We start from the raw sequence: 18,720 nt of genomic DNA, 5'->3' as shown, positions 1-18,720 counted from the left end.
TGTATAACAGTGTAAATTTGCTGTCCCCTCAAAATAACTCAACACACAGCCATTATTGTCTAGACCACTGGCAACAAAAGTAAGTACACCCCTAAGTTAAAATGTCCAAATTGGGCCCAATTAGTCATTTTCCCTGCCCGGTGTCATGTGACTCGTTAGTGTTACAAGGTCTCAGGTGTGAATGGGGAGCAGGTGTGTTTAATTTGATGTTATTGCTCTCACTCTCTCATGCTGGTTACTGGAAGTTCAACATGGCACCTCATGGCAAATAACTCTGAGGATCTGAAAAAAGAATTGTTGCTCTATATAAAGATAGCCTAGGCTATAAGAAGATTGCCAAGACCCTGAAACTGAGCTGCAGCACGGTGGCCAAGACCATACAGTGGTTTAACAGGTTCCACTTAGAACAGGCCTTGCCATGGCCAACCAAAGAAGTTAAATGCATGTGCTCAGCGTCATATCCAGAGGTTGTCTTTGGGAAATAGACGTATTAGTGCTGCCAGCATTGCTGCAGAGGTTGAAGAGGTGGGGGGTCAGCCTGTCAGTGCTCTGACCATATGCCACACACTGCATCAAATTGGTCTGCATGGCTGTCGTCCCAGAAGAAAGCCACTTCTAAAGATGATGCACAAGAAAGTCCGCAAACAGTTTGCTATAGACAAGCAGACAAAGGACATGGATCACTGGAACCATGTCCTGTGGTCTGATGAGACCAAGATAAACTTATTTGGTTCAGATGGTGTCAAGCATGTGTGGGGGCAACCTGGTGAGGAGTACAAAGACAAGTGTGTGTTGCCTACAGTCAAGCATGGTGGTGGGAGTGTCATGGTCTGGGGCTGCATGAGTGCTGCCAGCACTGGGGAGCTACAGTTCATTGAGGGAACCATGAATGCCAACATGTACTGTGACATACTGAAGCAGAGCATGATCCCCTCCCTTCGGAAACTGGGCTGCAGGGCAGTATTCCAACAAGATAATGACCCCAAACACACCTCCAAGATGACCACTGCCTTGCTAAAGAAGCTGAGGGTAATGGTGATGGACTGGCCAAGCATGTCTCCAGACCTAAACCCTATTGAGCATCTGTGGGGCATCCTCAAATGGAAGGTGGATGAGCGCAAGGTCTCTAACATCCACCAGCTCTGTGATGTCATCATGGAGAAGTGGAAGTGGACTGGCAACCCATGAAGCTCTGGTGAACTTCATGCCTAAGAGGGTTAAAGCAGTGCTGGAAAATAATGGTGGCCACACAAAATATTGACACTTTGGGCCCAATTTGGACATTTTCACTTAGGGGTGTACTCACTTTTGTTGCCAGCGGTTTAGACATTAATGGCTGTGTGTTGAGTTATTTTGAGGGGATAGCAAATGTACACTGTTATACAAGCTGTACACTCACTACTTTACATTGTAGAAAAGTGTCATTTCTTTAGCGTTGTCACATGAAAAGATATAATAAAATATTTACAAAAATGTGAGGAGTGTACTTTTGTGAGATACTGTACGTGTTGCTTGGTACCAAGAGTGGGGAGGGATCCGAATTTGTAGCGTGAATTCCCAGTAAGCAAAGGATGGCGAGTGCACCTCCTGATTAGGCTTTAGTAGTAACCTATAAAAGGTAGGATATTCCACAAACTTTGTCCTTGGGTCGCACGAAGAAATGCAAAATGTCCCTGGTGAGGGTGTTGTGTGTGAAGTTGGGATGGTTGTGAGAATATGGTGGATTCTTAGATATAAATAAAAGTCTCTATTAGGGATATCAAAGCGGTCCTTTAGCTTGTTGAAGGGCAGGAGATGATTTTGCTGAAATAGATCACCAATCTTTTGGAGACCTTGTGTGGCCCAGTTTTCTAAGGGTAAGTCCGGGGATAGCAGAGACATGGCTAATACTGGAAGTTGCTGTACTGCTTGAATTATTGATCTCCATGTGGTTATTGTAGCATTAACTGTTGGAAGATAAAAGCGAGACGGGTGGTATCCCATCCATACGGCAGCTAAAATTGCTGAGGGGTTCTGGGTTATAGCCCCAGTTTCAATCTGGGTCCAAGGTTGCAAAGAGTCCATATTCCATAGTTTTTTAGTTTGGTCCAGTATAATTGCCTTGTAGTAAGTCCTAAGATCAGGGAATCCAAGACCCTCATAGGCCTTGGGAGTGTTGAGTAGAGAGGATTTGATATGTGGTTTGTGTGCAGTCCAGATAAAGTGATTAATTGGTCTTTTGAAGTGTGGCAATATCTGTTTGCAGAATTGGTATTGGCAGAATCCTGAAGAAGTACAAGATGTGCGGTAGTAGAAATAACTTGGATAGGGCTATATGCCCTGCCCAGGAGGCATTGACCGAGAGGAGTGTTTTGACTGTTTCCTGTAGTTTTTGGCCCAACAGAATAATGTTAGTACGCAGAAGCACAGCAGAAGGGGAGGTTAGCTGAATACCCAGGTAGTGCATGAATGAGTTGGGAGCCCAGGAAAAGGGAGAGATGGTTGTAAAAGCTGTCTAGGGTTGCATAGCTGATCTTGTGTGAGGTCCAACGCCTTCTCTGTATCTAAAGAGATCATCAGAGAAGGCGTGTGTTGATGCTCTGCTCATTGAATTAGATCTATAAATCTGCGAGTCCCATCTAAAGGCCAGCCTGAAAGCAATGAAACCTACTCGGCCCGGATGGACGAGATTGGGCATATAGGTTGCTAAATGGGTAGCTAATACTTTTGTGTAAAGCTTAAGATCAGTGTTGAGCAGGGATATTGGGCGATAGATAGTGGGGTCTTGGAAGGGTTTATCCAATTTATGGATAGTGGTTATTACCACTTCCAGGGATTCTGACGGTATCTCCCCAGTAGAAAGAAATCTGTTAAAAACGTTACATAGGTGGGGTATTAATTGGTCAGCATATGTTTTCTAATATTCATTTACAAAACCGTCTGGTCCCGGGGGTTTGTGTGAAGGGAGATCTGTGATAGCTTTGAGAAACTCTTGGGTGGAAAACGGTTGGGATAGAGAAGCAAGCTGGGACGAGGAAACTGATGGGAGTTGGAGGGGTGCAAGGAATTCCTGTAACATCTGCTGAGTAGGATGGGGCTCAGATGGGGAGAGTGACAAATTACAGAGTTTAGAATAGAAGGAGCTAAATGCATTAGCTATGTCTTTTGGATTTGTTAATTTACAGTATCTCACAAAAGTGAGTACACCCCTCACATTTTTGTAAATATTTGATGCTATCTTTTCATGTGACAACACTGAAGAAATGATACTTTGCTACAATGTAAATTAGTGAGTGTACAGCTTGTATAACAGTGTAAATTTGATGTCCCTTAAAAATAACTCAACACACATCCATTAATGTCTAAACCGCTGGCAACAAAGGTGAGTACACCCCTAAGTGAAAATGTCCAAATTGGGCCCAAAGTGTCAATATTTTGTGTGGCCACTCTTATTTTCCAGCACTGCCTTAACCCTCTTGGGCATGGAGTTCACCAGAGCTTCACAGGTTGCCAAAGGAGTCCTCTTCCACTCCTCCATGACAACATCACGGAGCTGGTGTATGTTAGAGACCTTGTGTTTCTCCACCTTCCGTTTGAGGTTGCCCCACAGATGCTCAATAGGGTTTAGGTCTGGAGACATGCTTGGCCAGTCCATCACCTTTACCCTCAGCTTCTTTAGCAAGGCAGTGGTCATCTTGGAGGTGTGTTTGGAGTCGTTATCATGTTGGAATACTGCCCTGTGGCCCAGTCTCCGAAGGGAGGGGATCATGCTCTGCTGTCGCAGTACATTTCGGCATTCATGGTTCCCTCAATGAACTGTAGCTCCCCAGTGCTGGCAGCACTCATGCATCCCCAGACCATGACACTCCCACCACCATGCTTGACACACTTGTCTTTGTACTCCCCACCTGGTTGCTGCGACACACGCTTGACACCATCTGAACCAAATAGGTTTATCTTGGTTGCATCAGACCACAGAAATTGGTTCCAGTAATCCGTGTCTGCTTGTCTTCAGCAAACTGTTTGCGGGCTTTCTTGTGCATCATCTTTAGAAGAGGCTTCCTTCTGGGATGACAGCCATGCAGACCAATTTGATACCGCATGCGGCGTATGGTCTGAGCACTGAAAGACTGACCCCCCAGCCCTTCAACCTCTGCAGCAATGCTGGCAGCACTCATACGTCTATTTCCCAAAGACAACCTCTGGATATGACGTTGAGCAGTGCACTCAACTTCTTTCTTTGACCATGGCGAGGCCTGTTCTGACTGGAACCTGTCCTGCTAAACCGCTGTATTGTCTTGGCCACCGTGCTGCAGCTCAGTTTCAGGGTCTTGGCAATCTTCTTATAGCCTAGGCCATATTTATGTAGAGCAACAATTCTTTTTTTCAGAGAGTTCTTTGCCATGAGGTGCCATGTTGAACTTCCAGTGACCAACATGAGAGAGTGAGAACGATAACACCAAATTTAACACACCTGCTCCCCATTCACACCTGTGACCTTGTAAAACTAACAAGTCACATGACATCGGGGAGGGAAAGTGGCCAATTGGCCCCAATTTGGACATTTTCATTGGGGTGTACTCACTTTTGTTGTCAGCGGTTTAGACATTAATGGATGTTTGTTAAGTTATTTTGAGGGGACAGCAAATTTACACTGTTATACAAGCTGTACACTCACTACTTTACATTGTAGCAAAGTGTAATTTCTTCAGTGTTGTCACATGAAAAGATAGAATAAAATATTTACAAAAATGTGAGGGGTGTTTTCACTTTTGTGAGATACTGTATGTCCTTGCTCGTTGAGAAGGAATGGGATTCTAGTTTGTGCAGCTCTACGTTTATACTGCTGGGCTAGGAATTTCCCAGCTTTATTTCCCTTAGAGTACCAGGTCAAGGGAAATCGCTTAAGGTAAAAGTCATATCCTTTCTGCAAATGGGAGCTGAGGTCATTCCTCAGTTTTCTCAATTCCTCAGAGTTAGGTTGGAAGGGGTTTCGTTTATTTAGTGATTTGAGCTCCCGAATGCGATCGAGTATGGTATTAGAAATAAAGCTTTTCTTTTTCTTTTCCTGTGCGCCCAACTTCAATAAAGTTCCCCGTATGACGGATTTGTGGGCATTCCAGAGTACAGTAGGGTTGCTAACTGTGCCCGTATTGATGGTAAAATAAGAGGATATCTCAGACCTGTTCTTGAGCTTCCGCAGCACTGGGGATTTAAGAATTCATATGCCACTTAGTATGTCTGGGAGTAGAGGGGGAGGTAGAAATAGTGATGGTTATTGGAGCATGGTCCGATCATGTGATAAGTCCAATTGTGGATCTGGTGATTTTTTGCAGTAGGTCTTTGGATGCCAAGAACAGGTCGATCCTTGAGTACAACCTTTGGGTGTTTGAGTAGAAAGAGTAGTCCTTCTCAGTACCATGTTGACACCTCCAAGAGTCATACAGATCTTCAATGGAGAGCAGTGAGGATAGAGCTCTGGACTTCCTACATTTTGTATTAGATGAATCCATCTGGACATCTATAACTTTGTTAAAGTCGCCACAAAGTATAACTTGGTCTCTAGGGTAGTGTTGGATTTTTTCAGTATATTCTTATAAAAGGATTTCTGGTGGGTGTTGGGCATAAATATTCACAATGATAAGAGCATGATTATTGAAGGTGGCTGATAAAATCAAGTATCTACAGTACCTGATCAATATGAGGAGCCCTGATCAATATGAGTGAGAGTAAAGGATAGCGAGGATCGCACTGCGATCATTACTCCCCTCGCTTTCTTGTCAGCCGTGCTTGGAAGCAGTGCGGAAACATTTTGTGGGAACATTGGGGCGGGTGTTTATATTCTGAAAAGTGCGTCTCTTGAATGCAGAGGATGTCTGCCTTCTGGGAAATAGCCTTTCTCCAAAGAAGTGAGCGCTTGAAGGGGCTGTTGAGGCCCTTAGCATTCAGGGAGACTATTGTAAGTGTATACAAAAAGAGAGCACAGATGGGAATCCTGCCTATTCAAGATAGTAGCACTCACCAAATGAATTTCGGGAGGTGTGATCAAAAATTAGACTACATCAACACTGAAAAAAAAAAAAAAAAAAAGATCTCCACACACCTACATGAGTTAAACTACAATTGTTTATTTACCTAAAAAAGCATAATACATAGAAAAAACACCAATCTCTATGTCCCCCTATAATTTGGCCAGAGGGAAAAACCCCCAAAAAAGAGAGAAAAGGGGGGTCTAATAACTCCTAATGTGGGGCAGTGTGTTCCCAGAAAAGCTGGTTGTATGTCGCTGTCCCACACTGAAATAGGGCACAGCCTGAGATACACTGGATGATGTCCACCCGAGAGACTCCCCGTCGTCAGTCAGTCAAGTAGTTGAATGCATGTATGATACATCCTGTTAATAGTCTATTCTGTTGGGTAGTGTGTAGTTGAAGAAGAGGACACGTATTCAAATACTCCAAGGGCTGTATGCAATGACAAGCTATTTAATTCTCAGCAGTAGTACTAATTGCCTATTTTATAAATCTGAGACTATTCCCACAGCCTGCAGGTAATTCTCATGAATAATCCTTAGTACACACATATAGCTTGTATAGTAGCTTGACAGTCACTGATTTATACTTTTCTCAAGATTAGATTGAAGTCCATCTATCAGTGTATGGCCAATCATCTCCAATTGCCAGCCAAAATGATAGTAATCCTTGGAATTTCAATATACATCTGTATATGTAATATTGGCTCCTGCTCTCCCCACATTGAGAACGAACTGAGCAAAACACTGTGCAGCAATCTCAGAGAATTACTAGATATGAAACAATGTTCGTAAATATTTAAATAAGAATGGAACAGTCCTCACAGATACATTGAATGTAACCACAAACAGGGTTCCTGCAACCTGCAGGTAATCTCTTAGTATGGGTCACCCACTGATCCGGTGGTTCTCAAGATTAGATTGGAATCAATCTGTCAGTGTATGACCAATCGTCTCCAATTGCCAGCCAAAATAATAGTAATCCTTGGTATTTCAATATACATCTGTATATGTAATATTGGCTCCTGCTCTCCCCACATTGAAAAAGAACTAAGCAAAACACTGTGCAGCAATATCAGAGTATTATAAGATATGAAACAATGTTCGTAAATATTTAAATAAGAATGGAACAGTCCTCACAGATACATTGAATGTAACCACAAACAGGGTTCCTGCAGCCTGCAGGTAATCTCTTAGTATGGGTTACTCACAAATCCGGTGATTCTACAAAGATCGTTAAACCTTGAGTCGAGATCGATCTGTATATGTATATCCAATGATTAGATGTTCAGAAAAGCTGTTCCTTTTCCGTTGGTTGTTTCCTTGTTTGCCCTTCTGTTAGCACAGTGTATTGAAAATAGAGGGAGGGCATTTGTAGTTCTCCTGCGGGAGTTTTTATATAGCCAATGTTCACAATGTCCCATCACCAATCCTCTCTTCCAAAATCCTTTGGGGAATGATAGGGAGTCAGACAGAAGGTAGTTGTAAAATAATCATCCAGGCAGAAGTTTTTCTTCAGGCTTGTGCATCGCAACTAAGGTCATTAGGTCCTTATTGTCAATAGGGTTGAGCTACGGTAGGTAGAGAGACAGGGGTACTCGTCCCAGCGTGGAGTTTACATGTTTCGTTCCGAGGGGCCGGAACTTCGTCAGAACTCAACAAAGGTAGTATCCAGCCTTAGGTATTTATGTCTATGGTAGAGAGTGACAGATATGTGGGTATACTATAGTCATGGCGGAAGTTGTGAATTGTAAGGATTGTGGATTTTAGATGATGGTCTCTTGTTCAGGGTGGGCTTGTGGGGTTAAACCCCAATTGTTGAGCTGTTTGACATCTTCCTTAGGGGTCAACATGGTGACCTGCTGATTGCGGTAGGTTACTAATAGCTTTGTGAGAGCCCCATTTGTAGGCGATTTTATGCTCATACAATAGAGAGGTGAGCAAAGACCATACGTGCTTGGGAGGTAGCAGCAGAAATGTCGTTGTAGAGCAATATTTTGGTAAAGGATTCCGGCAAAGAGCGCAGGGACCTTGCCGCGCGCATTATATCTTCTTTGACGTGAAAAAAGTGTATTCTTGCTAGAATGTCTCTGGGGACAGAAGCTGGCAAGTATTGTGGTTTATGGATCCTGTGCCCGTGGTCAATAAGCATGTCCTTCATTGTTAGCCCTGGAATAAGTTTACGAAAAAGCTGGTGTAGGTGTGGTACTATTTCAGGGATGGCAAGGGATTTGGTGACCCCCCTAATTTTAATATTGTTCCGTCGTCGCGAGCGATCTTCAAGGTCTGCGATTTTTACGCAGAGCATGTGGATAGTATTGGCTTGGTCGTCCTGTATGTCCACAATAGCATTATATGCTTTAGTGGCTTCAGAGAGATGCTGCTCATTCTTCTACTGAGCTAACTCTGTCTTGTAGGTAATTAATGGATATTTTCAACTCCCTGTGAAGATCAGCCTGTAGCGATAATAGCATGGCCTTGAGAGAGTGTTCTGCTGCAGAATTATCATGGTAGGGTATGCTGCAAGGGGCTGTATGAGTGGTATGTCTGCCATGGAACTACAGGTCCCAGCGCCATATTGTTTCTTCATAGGTGGCTGTTTGTCAGGGGAGTGAGTGGGAGAGTCAGCCAGTCTCTTACCTCTATCCCCTGGAGAGCTGGTGTGCTCAGGAAGGCGATCTGCCGCTACCTCCATGTCAGAGGGAGTAGCTGCATCTGCATCCCCCAGTTCCAGCCGGCGATCCGTGTCTCCTCGCTCCCGGCTGGCGCCATGTTGGTTCCCCTGCTGTGTAGGCTGCATTTAGAAATACAGGAGCCTGTGGGATCCCTGGTTATGTAATTTCTTTCGGGTCATAGTGCGGGGGATGCCCAGAGTATAACCCTCCATTCTGGAGGATGTAAGCTGGGTATGAGGAGGCTGGAATTGCTTTTCTGTGCTGTGGAGGAGCGGAGCTGAGGATTCAAGCAGCCATCTTCAGCAGTGGCTAGGCCACACCCCCCCATAGATCATTTGACGTATATATTTGGCCTGAGGATCCTGACTAGAGCGCTGAGATTGCTGTAAATATAGATCCCTTTATGCCAAAAACGTGGAATTTTTCTTTATCCCCAGTGCACCCAGTCAAAGGCCTTCTCAGCATCTAATGTTAAGAAGGCAGCAGGTTTATTTTTGGGGTTTCCATTATTGTGAGAAGGTCTCATTCTTCTAGTGCTGTCTGGGGCTTGGTGACCTTTTACAAACGCTACCTGGTCTTCATTAATTAGTGAGGGGGTGATATCAGCAAGGTGGTTTGTTATCGCTTTTGCAAATAACTTTAAAAAAAAAAAGAGGCGGGGAGGTTGGGACTTTGAATGAGGTGCGCACGATGCAGCCCAATCACACTCACAGAGGTACAAACATATGTATGTTTATTAAGGACCAATGATCAACATGGCATAAAAACGCATTGCATGCATCAGACATAAATAATCGCATATAGACAATAAATCTATGTATATACAACCATGACACATGGGTAGGTACAATTATGCATCTTAATCCCCCAAACAAGATAAAAGTCATGTGAAGTAAAAAACATCTGAAAATTGGTCAATGTGTGTTTGATGCATCAAAGGTAGGCCCGACGCTGCGTTTCATGGACTTCAATCCACTCTTCAGGAGCCAGATGCATCTAAATTCTAAAAAAGATGTATAAAAAGCAATATAGTTTCATGGGTCTAACAAAATCAGCAGAAAAAGGGGGAAATTTGGGCATAATGGATCATGCTAAAAATGGTTACTCACATGATAGCCAAAACTGGGACCGTGCGACAAAACAAAGCCAGGGGTGAGCCATGGAGCCTGGCCCGGGAGCTGAGAGGGGGACCTCAACGAGGAACACCGGACCGCACACACCAACACCCCGCAGTGCAGGGGACTTTATATGGCGGATTCCTACCGGGTCCGGACGTAATTCAGCATGCTTTATATGGAACGTTCATTGCACTGACAGTTCACATACTTTGATCTTTCACCACTTCATACATGTTTTACTCCCTGTGGCCAGACTGGGTCTGTGCGACTTATTGTCGGTGGGTGGGCAGATGTCCTGTTTCCCGGGAGCTGCGATGCATGCTAGTGTCCGCCCTCCTACCTCCCCTCCACAGGGTTGGGGGTGGGTGGCAGGGCGGATCTTTCCACCGTGCATCGGCGCCACGCCCCGGGCACTGTGCATGTGACTTCCTTGGTTGGGCGTCGCACACACAGACGTCCGGTATATCAGCTGGGCTGACATGTGGTGAGCTTCTCTGGCGTTTGCCGAGGTTTTGCTCCACTGTGTCGTGCCTGCGTGACGCTGAGGGGGAGCTGGCTTTCCATGCTGGGGCTGCATCTCACTCCCTGCTTCATGGTATTCAGAGACGGTGCTGATACAACCTATGCACACCCTGATCCCCTCCTATCTATGTGGCTTCAAACATCATATGTACTCTTCAAGGTAATCTTCAGGGTGCTTTTTTCAATCACCTTGGTGATATCCGCAGCTTATATTATTTCGTTTTTTGTTACTTGTATCATCATAGATACATTTTATATATCTCCTACATTATATTAGTCCCCTCCACTGCGGGGTGTTGGTGTGTGCGGTCCGGTGTTCCTCGTTGAGGTCCCCCTCTCAGCTCCCGGGTCAGGCTCCATGGCTCACCCCTGGCTTTGTTTTGTTGCACGGTCCCAGTTTTGGCTATCATGTGAGTAACCTTTTTTGGCATGGCCCATTATGCCCAAATTTCCCCCTTTTTCTGCTGATTTTGTTATACCCATGAAACTATATTGCTTTTTATACATCTTTTATAGAATTTAAATGCATCTGGCTCCTGAAGAGTGGATTGAAGTGCATCAAACACGTTGACCAATTTTCAGATGCTTTTACTTCACACGACTTTTATCTTGTTTGGGGGATTAAGATGCTTAATTGTACCTAGCCATGTCCCATGGTTGTATATACATAGATTTATTGTCTATATGCGATTATTTTATGTCTAATGCATGCAATGCGTTTTTATGCCATGTTGATCATTGGTCCTTAATAAACATACATATGTTTGTACCTCTGTGAGTGTGATTGGGCTGCATCATGCGCACCTCATTCAAAGTCTCAACCCCCCCCCCCCTCTTTTTCATGATATTAAGGATGGGGGCGCAAACTTTCACTTGCGTCCCAATTAAAGTCCTAAGTTCGCTTTTCCCCCCCATTGCTTGCATTGCAAATAACTTTAGATCCGTGTTAAGGAGTGAAATGGGGCAAACATTTTGTGGGTATACTGACTCCTTACCTGGTTTTGGCAATATGACAATGACAGCTTTTAGCATTTTGTCAGGAAAGGATCCGCAGGTTGCAGCAGCTTGAAATACTTTTTTGTAGGTGTGGGACTAGCACTTCTTGGAAGGATTTATAGTATTCTGGGGATAGCCCATCCGCTCCTGGTGACTTATTAGGCAAAGATTGAATCACTTTGGTGATTTCATGCTGAGTTATTGGGGAATTAAGCACACTCAGATTGTCTGCGTCTTAAGATGGAAGATGAAGGGAGGCTAGATAGGTGTGTATGGCCTCCGCTGTGGGTTGGGTGGTTAACCCATCTTTTTTGCAGGTTATAGAGAGCCTGGTAATAGTCTCAGAAAGAGTTTTCAATATCTTTTGGGGTAGGGTTTTGGAATTAGAGCCAGGTTTTAGTAAACATGGAATGGCTTGTTTAGCTTGTCTGGATTTCAGTTGTGCAGCTAGGAGTTTGGATGCTTTATTCCCTTGGGAGTAGTGGGTATTTTTGAGTAGTTTTCCAACATTTAATTCTTAAGGGTCTCTGCTTTTAGAAAACATAGATGGTTTGCAGTTTTAACTTATCTTGAGGCCTAAAATATGCATTTTAAGGTGTTGAAAAGCAAAAACAGCTTTGGCAGCAAAAGGGTAAAATATGGCAAGGAAACAAGGATGAGACAAAAAGAAGAGGTGTAAGCCAAGACTTAACAGACTTAAAGCGGTAGTAAACTCTGTGCAAAAAAAAAAAAAAAAAAGTCCAGCCCTCTGCAAGTCAATGGTATAATGTGCTAGTATGCATCGCATACTAGCACATTATGAAAAACTTACCTTAAAACGAAGCCCTCCAGCAGCATGTTGTCACCGTTGACAAGGCTTCCATCTTCACCTGGTCTTTTTCCAGATTCCTAGGCTCCGGCTGTTTAAATGGCCAAGCCCTGATGACGTCACTCCCAAACATGCGCACTCAGTATGCCGTCCCTTGAAAGCGAAGTGCTCATGTGCTGGAGATGTCACCAGCTGTAGAAACAGAGAATATCAGTGCACGTTTAGGAGATATTCCTTGTACCTCGTACGTCACCAAGCAATGTTTACTACCCTTTAAACAGAGAGAAAATGTTTACCACTTCCAGCTGAAAAGGTCTTGAAGTAGAAGTTAAATTACAATGTGCTTATTGTTAGAGCAAGGTTTAGTGTACGGCTGTACCCAAATGATAAACAAGACTACCATTTCCTCAGAAAGCATGTAACGTCAGAAATAAATTTGTATTTCTCTTCCTTATGTGTATGGTAATGTATATACTTCCACTTGTTTTCTACACCAATCAGCCACAACACATTATGACCACGGACAGGTAAAGTGAATAGCATTGATTATCTTGTTACAAGGGTATCTGAAAGTGGGCAGAATATACTAGGCAGCAACTGAACATGTTGTTCATGAATTTGATGTGTTGAAACCAGAAAAAATGGGCAGAAAAAAAGGATTTGACTTTGGTAATGGCTAGATGACTGGGTCAGAGCATCTCCAAAACTGCAGCTCTTGGGGGATGTTCCCGGTCTTCAGTAGTCAGTACCTACCAAAAAGTGGTCCAAGGAAGGAAAACAGGGCGATGGGTGGCCAAGGCTCCATGATGCACGTGGAGAGCAAAGGCTGGCCCATGTAGTCCGACCCAATAGAAGAGTTGGGTGTCTCTACGAGGTGCTGGCTTACAAGTTCTCCAAATACCAATTCAATCAACCATATGTGAGTTGTGCTGGAAAAACAAGTCCGATCCATAGAGGGCTCACCTCGCAACTTACAGGACTCAAAAGATCTGCTACTGATGGCTTGATCCAGATACCACAGCATACTACAGATGTCTCAATGGGTCAGGGCTGTTTTGATGGCAAAACAGCGACCTACTCAAAATTAGGTGGGTGGTCAGAATGATATGTCTGATCGGTGTATATATTTGCATACTTTAAAGATACATGGAGTGATGTTAATTTATTCTCTTTTTAGGGAGTGATAATTTACCCTAGTTTGTACAGAACATTCAGGAAACATTATTTTGGAGACGAAACAGTGTCCAGACTTGATCTTTGCTCAATGGACAAGGCAAGACAGCCTGATGGATACTATCACACTGAGGCTTCCATCTTCATAGGTAAATTCTACTACAGTATTATATCTTATACTATGCTGCTAGGTATCTATCAAGGGAGAATACTGAGTTGCTTGTATTAAAATTGTTGGAAAAATGCAACTAGTATTTGCTGTAAAAAGGACATCGTTGAGCCCTTTTTTTTCCGAAAAACTAGTTGGAGCTGTTTGGCTGCTCAAAATGCTTCAGTATTGTCAGGGTTTTTCTGGTATAAAATTATTCATTTGATTAATATTAATAAAATATGCAGCCTGACTTAACTTGAACCCAAAACAACACAACAGGTGTTTACAAGTCTGAAAACTAAAGATCCTTGAAGGGCTGATTTCCAAAAACATATAGAAAGGCTCAATTGCAACCAAAGACACTCAATGCTGATGAACAATGGGACGATATTGGATGTTCAAACAGACACCAACCAGTTTATAACTGAGAAAAACAAAATGTATTTATTTAGCTGGCAAGATACTCCAATACTCTTTGCCTGTTCAGCTGTTCTCGTTGTTTCTCTGTCATAAAATGGCTAACAAACTGAGTTGGTATACAAAAAAATTAAACTTTCTGTGAATTTCTCCGTAGAGGAAAAAATCTGGAGAGGTCAGTTCAGGTGTAATTGATTTTATTTAACTATTTTAACTAAGAACAATTTCTGAATTTAAAAAATTGTTTAGACTTCAGGGACACAATTGGAAAAAATAATATATACATAAATATAAGGTGTTCAAACACTTTTCTATTTCTTTCTTTATATACAGAGCACCATTCTATATAAAGGACCCAATTATGACAAGAATTATGGCACTGTGTATATACAGTATATTGTAATACTTAAAATAAAAAAAATATGTCTTATTATTACTATAATATTATTAATATATTATATATCAGGGATATGCAATTAGCGGACCTCCAGCTGTTGCAGAACTACAAGTCCCATGAGGCATAGCAAGACTCTGACAGCCACAAGCATGACACCCAGAGGCAGTTGCATGATGGGACTTGTAGTTTTACCACAGCTGGAGGTCCGCTAATTGCATATCCCTGCTATATATTATTACTACCTCAAAATTGATCTCTGGATACGTCATGCATCTTTAGCAAATGTCCCTTGATTGAAATTAAGGTATATTAAAAATGAACATCGCAGGTTATATTATCCAACAGGGAACCCCATTCCTACTATTATGAGGGTGTTATATCTAAAATTAACCTATGGGTAAAAATATAATGTCCCAGATAGGGTTGATCTGAGGAGATCCAATTTTCAGAGACTTCAAAGAGGAATTCATGGTCTTTGATCGCCATCTGGTAGACAGGTATAGTCAACATCTAAGTAAACATTAGGTGAATCAATAACAACGCCTTCAAGCGAATGTGTGTAAATATTCTGAACTACACCTTTTAGGCTACTCCTTTTCTAAAGGTATTTTGGGAATAAAAGTGAAAAGATCAGAGAGGAAAAGGATCATTACTTTCTGGACAGTCTTTCAATCGAAAGACACTTTCTTAGACACCCATGCTCTCTAGATCAAAACATCCTCTTGATCAGTCAGTCAATCTCTTGGAAGCCTTGTGTACTCTCTACAGGTCATCACATAAGCTGCCTTATGAATCCCTGAGTGTGGTCCTATATTCCACCACAATTATCTTTGCTGGTAAGGTGTTTAATAACCACTCCTGCAAAATTTTTATCTCAATTCTGAATTTATCTGAATGTGTATTTCATCGTTGTGTATGATAGACTGCTGGCATTAAATCCGAATCACTGGTGTCATCTCCACTGACGAAATCAAGAAATTCAGTTGGGCTTTGTTTGTTAGTGACATAAGCTTGAGCCTTACATTCTGCTGCAGGGAATTTGAGAGGAGGGTCTGACTGGGGTGGACCTTGTTGTCTACCAGTATAGTCCAAATTGTATTCTTAGACAGTGGTGATGATACATACTAAATGAAAATGAAATATAATTTACCCTAAGTTCTTAGGCCTAAATCTATAGTTGTACTGAATACCGTTGACTCAACATTTATATGTTTATGTATTGCGATAAATCAGACGTTCTGTATATATATATATAATGTGATAGTGACTTGATGGTGAATAAATTGGTATTTCATTGATAATTTTATTGTGTTAAAAATCTCTTCATAGACTTAAGAGAACTCAGGAAATTAATCAAGTCAGTGTGGTTTATATTTAACAAATTTATTTTATGCTAATTTGTACCCTGGAAGGCTGAAGACACTGTTGTATATTAAGTAATTCAGCAATTGTTATTGCTGTCTTGATTAATCGTTTAAACTTCTTGACAGTATGTTTTGGAAATCAGATATTCACTTGCTACATTCTTATTCCAGGTCATTCACTCAAAATGTCTAGAGACAGCTAGACAACTAGTACTTTTAGATGGAGGTCAGCATTGGTAGTCCCTGTAAATTACTCTTTGTGTAAGTTTCCTTTAGACCTAAACTCCAAGCAAATAAGACACACAGATTAATGCAGTTCTATGTTGATTAATAATATATCCTTAAATGTATTTCAAGTTCAATATGGTGCCAATCTTTTATTTAACTTTATATCAGCCACTTGCAGTCCTAGCAGAGTGACAGAGAGACAAGCTCATGAGTGTGCCACCTTTCAGGGTGGGTGTGGTGGGGAGACCTATAAGTATTTCTTAAAGTGGTGTTCTGCCTGGGGAAAAAAAAATAAAAGTCAGCAGCTACAAATACTGTAGCTGCTGACTTTTAATATAGGGACACTTACCTGTCCAGGGAGCCGTGATTTCGGCACCCCAGCCGATTTTCAGATCAGCTGTGGGGTGTTGCCATTCGTCGCAAGGAAAACTGGCAGTGAAGCCTTTCTGCTTTAAGGCCGGTTCCCTATGCGCGAAGCACGCTGCACTTTCTAATTTGCCCGGTGGCAGGGGAAGGAGGAGGGGGGCTGAACTTCCGTGGGACGACGCTGTGGCAGGGTACCTGTCAAAAACAGGTACCCAATCCCCCCTCCCCCCTGAAAGGTGCCAAATGTGGCACCGGAGGGGGGAGGAAGCAGATAAGCAGATCTACTTTTGGGTGCAACAGAGAAAAATCTGATCTTTTCTATTGGTAGGTAGAGGTTTGTGGTGTGTCAGAATTGTGCAAATCTCAGAACTGGATGGGCAAAAATGCAAATCTTATTGGCAGGGAAAACATATCCCTTACATGAATTTCATCTGTTTATTTAGCTGCTTGCTTGGAGTTCAGATTTAAATTGGTAATAAACCCAAAGCAAACATTAATTATATTGCAGCTTACCAATTCTTAGATGTGGTGGCTGCATTCCTTTTTTTTTTTTTTTTTTAGACACTCTTTCCAGGTGATCTGGCCAGTAAGTCTGTTATTTTTCAACATAACAAGTGATCCTGCAGATGTAGCAGTTAGAGGGTTGAGACAACCCATTTACCACTGACAGGGTTGCTTACAATGGTCTGCTTTTATTTAGCCCAAAAGAAAAAAAAACAGTTTGCTGTAACTGCCTAAAAGTGTTAGCTGGAGTTTGGCTTCAAATTGTTAGTGTATCTAAATCTGCTAGTACATCTAACACTCCCTGCCCCCCAGACTGGCAATGCTGCTGTTCAGTGGTGTCTCTTCCTTCAGAGTGGTGGCACTCTGATAAAGAAGGCATGTCACTGGCCAGGTCACCAGGTGAAAATAGAGGGGAATTGCCTCCCGGAATTGCATTATAACATGCCGGTCTGTTAGCTCTAGGGGACGTTCCCCCAGGCTCCATTTACCGGTACCGGTTTACATCATGGCTGATATTTGTCAGGACCTCTACATTTTGATGATTGGTTCTGGTCCTCTTATGTGAACTCTTTGACACAAATCCATTGCAGTTGTAAGTCATCCTAAGTCAATCCTTTGTATACTTCCTATTTTGCATATGTATATATATTTGGAAGCTGCCCTTGTCACTTTCTTAGATAAAACATTTTACTTTTATTAAATATTTTGAGTTTAATACCAGGCAGTCAGACTCCACTGTCTAAAGATCACCTACCAGTACCACCGCTGCGATTTATATGGACTGTTCCTCGCTTATTTAATAAATCTCCTATCTTCAATATCATTATTTTTTTATTGTTATTCATATAGGTAGAACGATCATAAATTAAATAACATACAAATGGGAAAAAAAATATCAAGTGTCTTAAGGCACTGTAAATAGCATTGCTAATCCTTGGTTTCACAGTATCATGTACTGTATTTTCCTAGCTCTTGATGGTAGTGGAAAATACTTTTTAGAGTAGAATACAATGTATTGTCCTAGCATCCCAATGGAAATTATACTTGCAAAATAGTGACGTAATTGAAGGTACACTTCCTCAACAGTCCAGTGAATATCACATATCGCACCCTTCCCACCCCTTGGTTTAGTCCGTGTGAAAGTTATATAGAGTCCACAAACTATGATATTTGAAAATTGATCAATCCTGATGTACTGACGGCCTATCTAATTTCTTGGCCGTAAAATGCCAGAACAATACAACTAGTCCCTTTTTGGAAAGTAGACAGTCTGGGGTATTTAGTAAGAGGCATGGGGCATTTTTTGGAGTTGTAATTTGGAAAATGAAGAAATTAAATAAACTTTGTTTTCTTTTTCAAATTTTTTTTTTTAATACATACTGTCACCAGTGCAGTTCATCCTCCTCATTTGACTGGTGTGGCGGTCAGGGATACTAACTGGTGTCAGTATGTAAAAACACAAAAATGTAATTAATTTTCATTCTCATCAGAGTAGTTCAGTGTCACCATAGTCACCAGGCTAGGGTTTTTTCTTTGTTGCTTATAAGAGTGACAATCACTGTTATAAGCAATAGTTCTAGCTGTCATGAATGGCTTTCATTTATGACAGCTTGCTTGCTATTGTGATCTGTGATTGGCTACAGCTAATCACATGGTATAGGATGCTGTGACTGGCACCATGTGATAGCTGTGAGCCAATCACAGCATCACAATAGTAAGCAAAACAGCCATGAATGGAAGCCATTCATGACTGTTTTGTTTTCATTCTAATCATGTGATTGCTATGACCAATCATAGCAATCACATGATACTTGGCCACTCATAGTGGCCGGTAACCAAGCGCCGCAATCCGCTGTTGTGCGCATTTGCACCATGATGTACCATTACGTCGCAGGGCCTGCAGCTGCCGCCCGTTGGCAGTAAATCTACTGCTGGCAGGCAGCAAGTGGTTAACACTGAATTTATATGTGTGTGTAAATAATGAATATATA

The 18,720-nt window shown here is 42.2% G+C and overlaps 1 protein-coding gene across 2 annotated transcripts in view; it reads left to right on the top strand.

Annotated features, from left to right (window-relative positions):
• The window catches only part of LOC141140247 (A-kinase anchor protein 7-like), a 91,229-nt gene that overhangs the window by 40,728 nt on the left and 31,781 nt on the right, over nucleotides 1–18,720 (top strand). The window contains exon 7 of one of the 2 annotated variants that reach the window (XM_073627184.1): nucleotides 13,307–13,451. The exons of the other annotated variant lie outside the window; for it this stretch is intronic. Within the exon in view, the coding sequence (XP_073483285.1) occupies nucleotides 13,307–13,451 (145 nt within the window). The remainder of the gene's footprint in view (nucleotides 1–13,306; nucleotides 13,452–18,720) is intronic. 2 annotated transcript variants of the gene reach the window in all.

Source organism: Aquarana catesbeiana, linkage group LG04 (assembly GCF_042186555.1).
Source record: "Aquarana catesbeiana isolate 2022-GZ linkage group LG04, ASM4218655v1, whole genome shotgun sequence".
In the NCBI taxonomy this organism is placed as follows: domain Eukaryota; kingdom Metazoa; phylum Chordata; class Amphibia; order Anura; family Ranidae; genus Aquarana; species Aquarana catesbeiana.
This window is presented reverse-complemented; position numbering and strand designations above follow the sequence as displayed.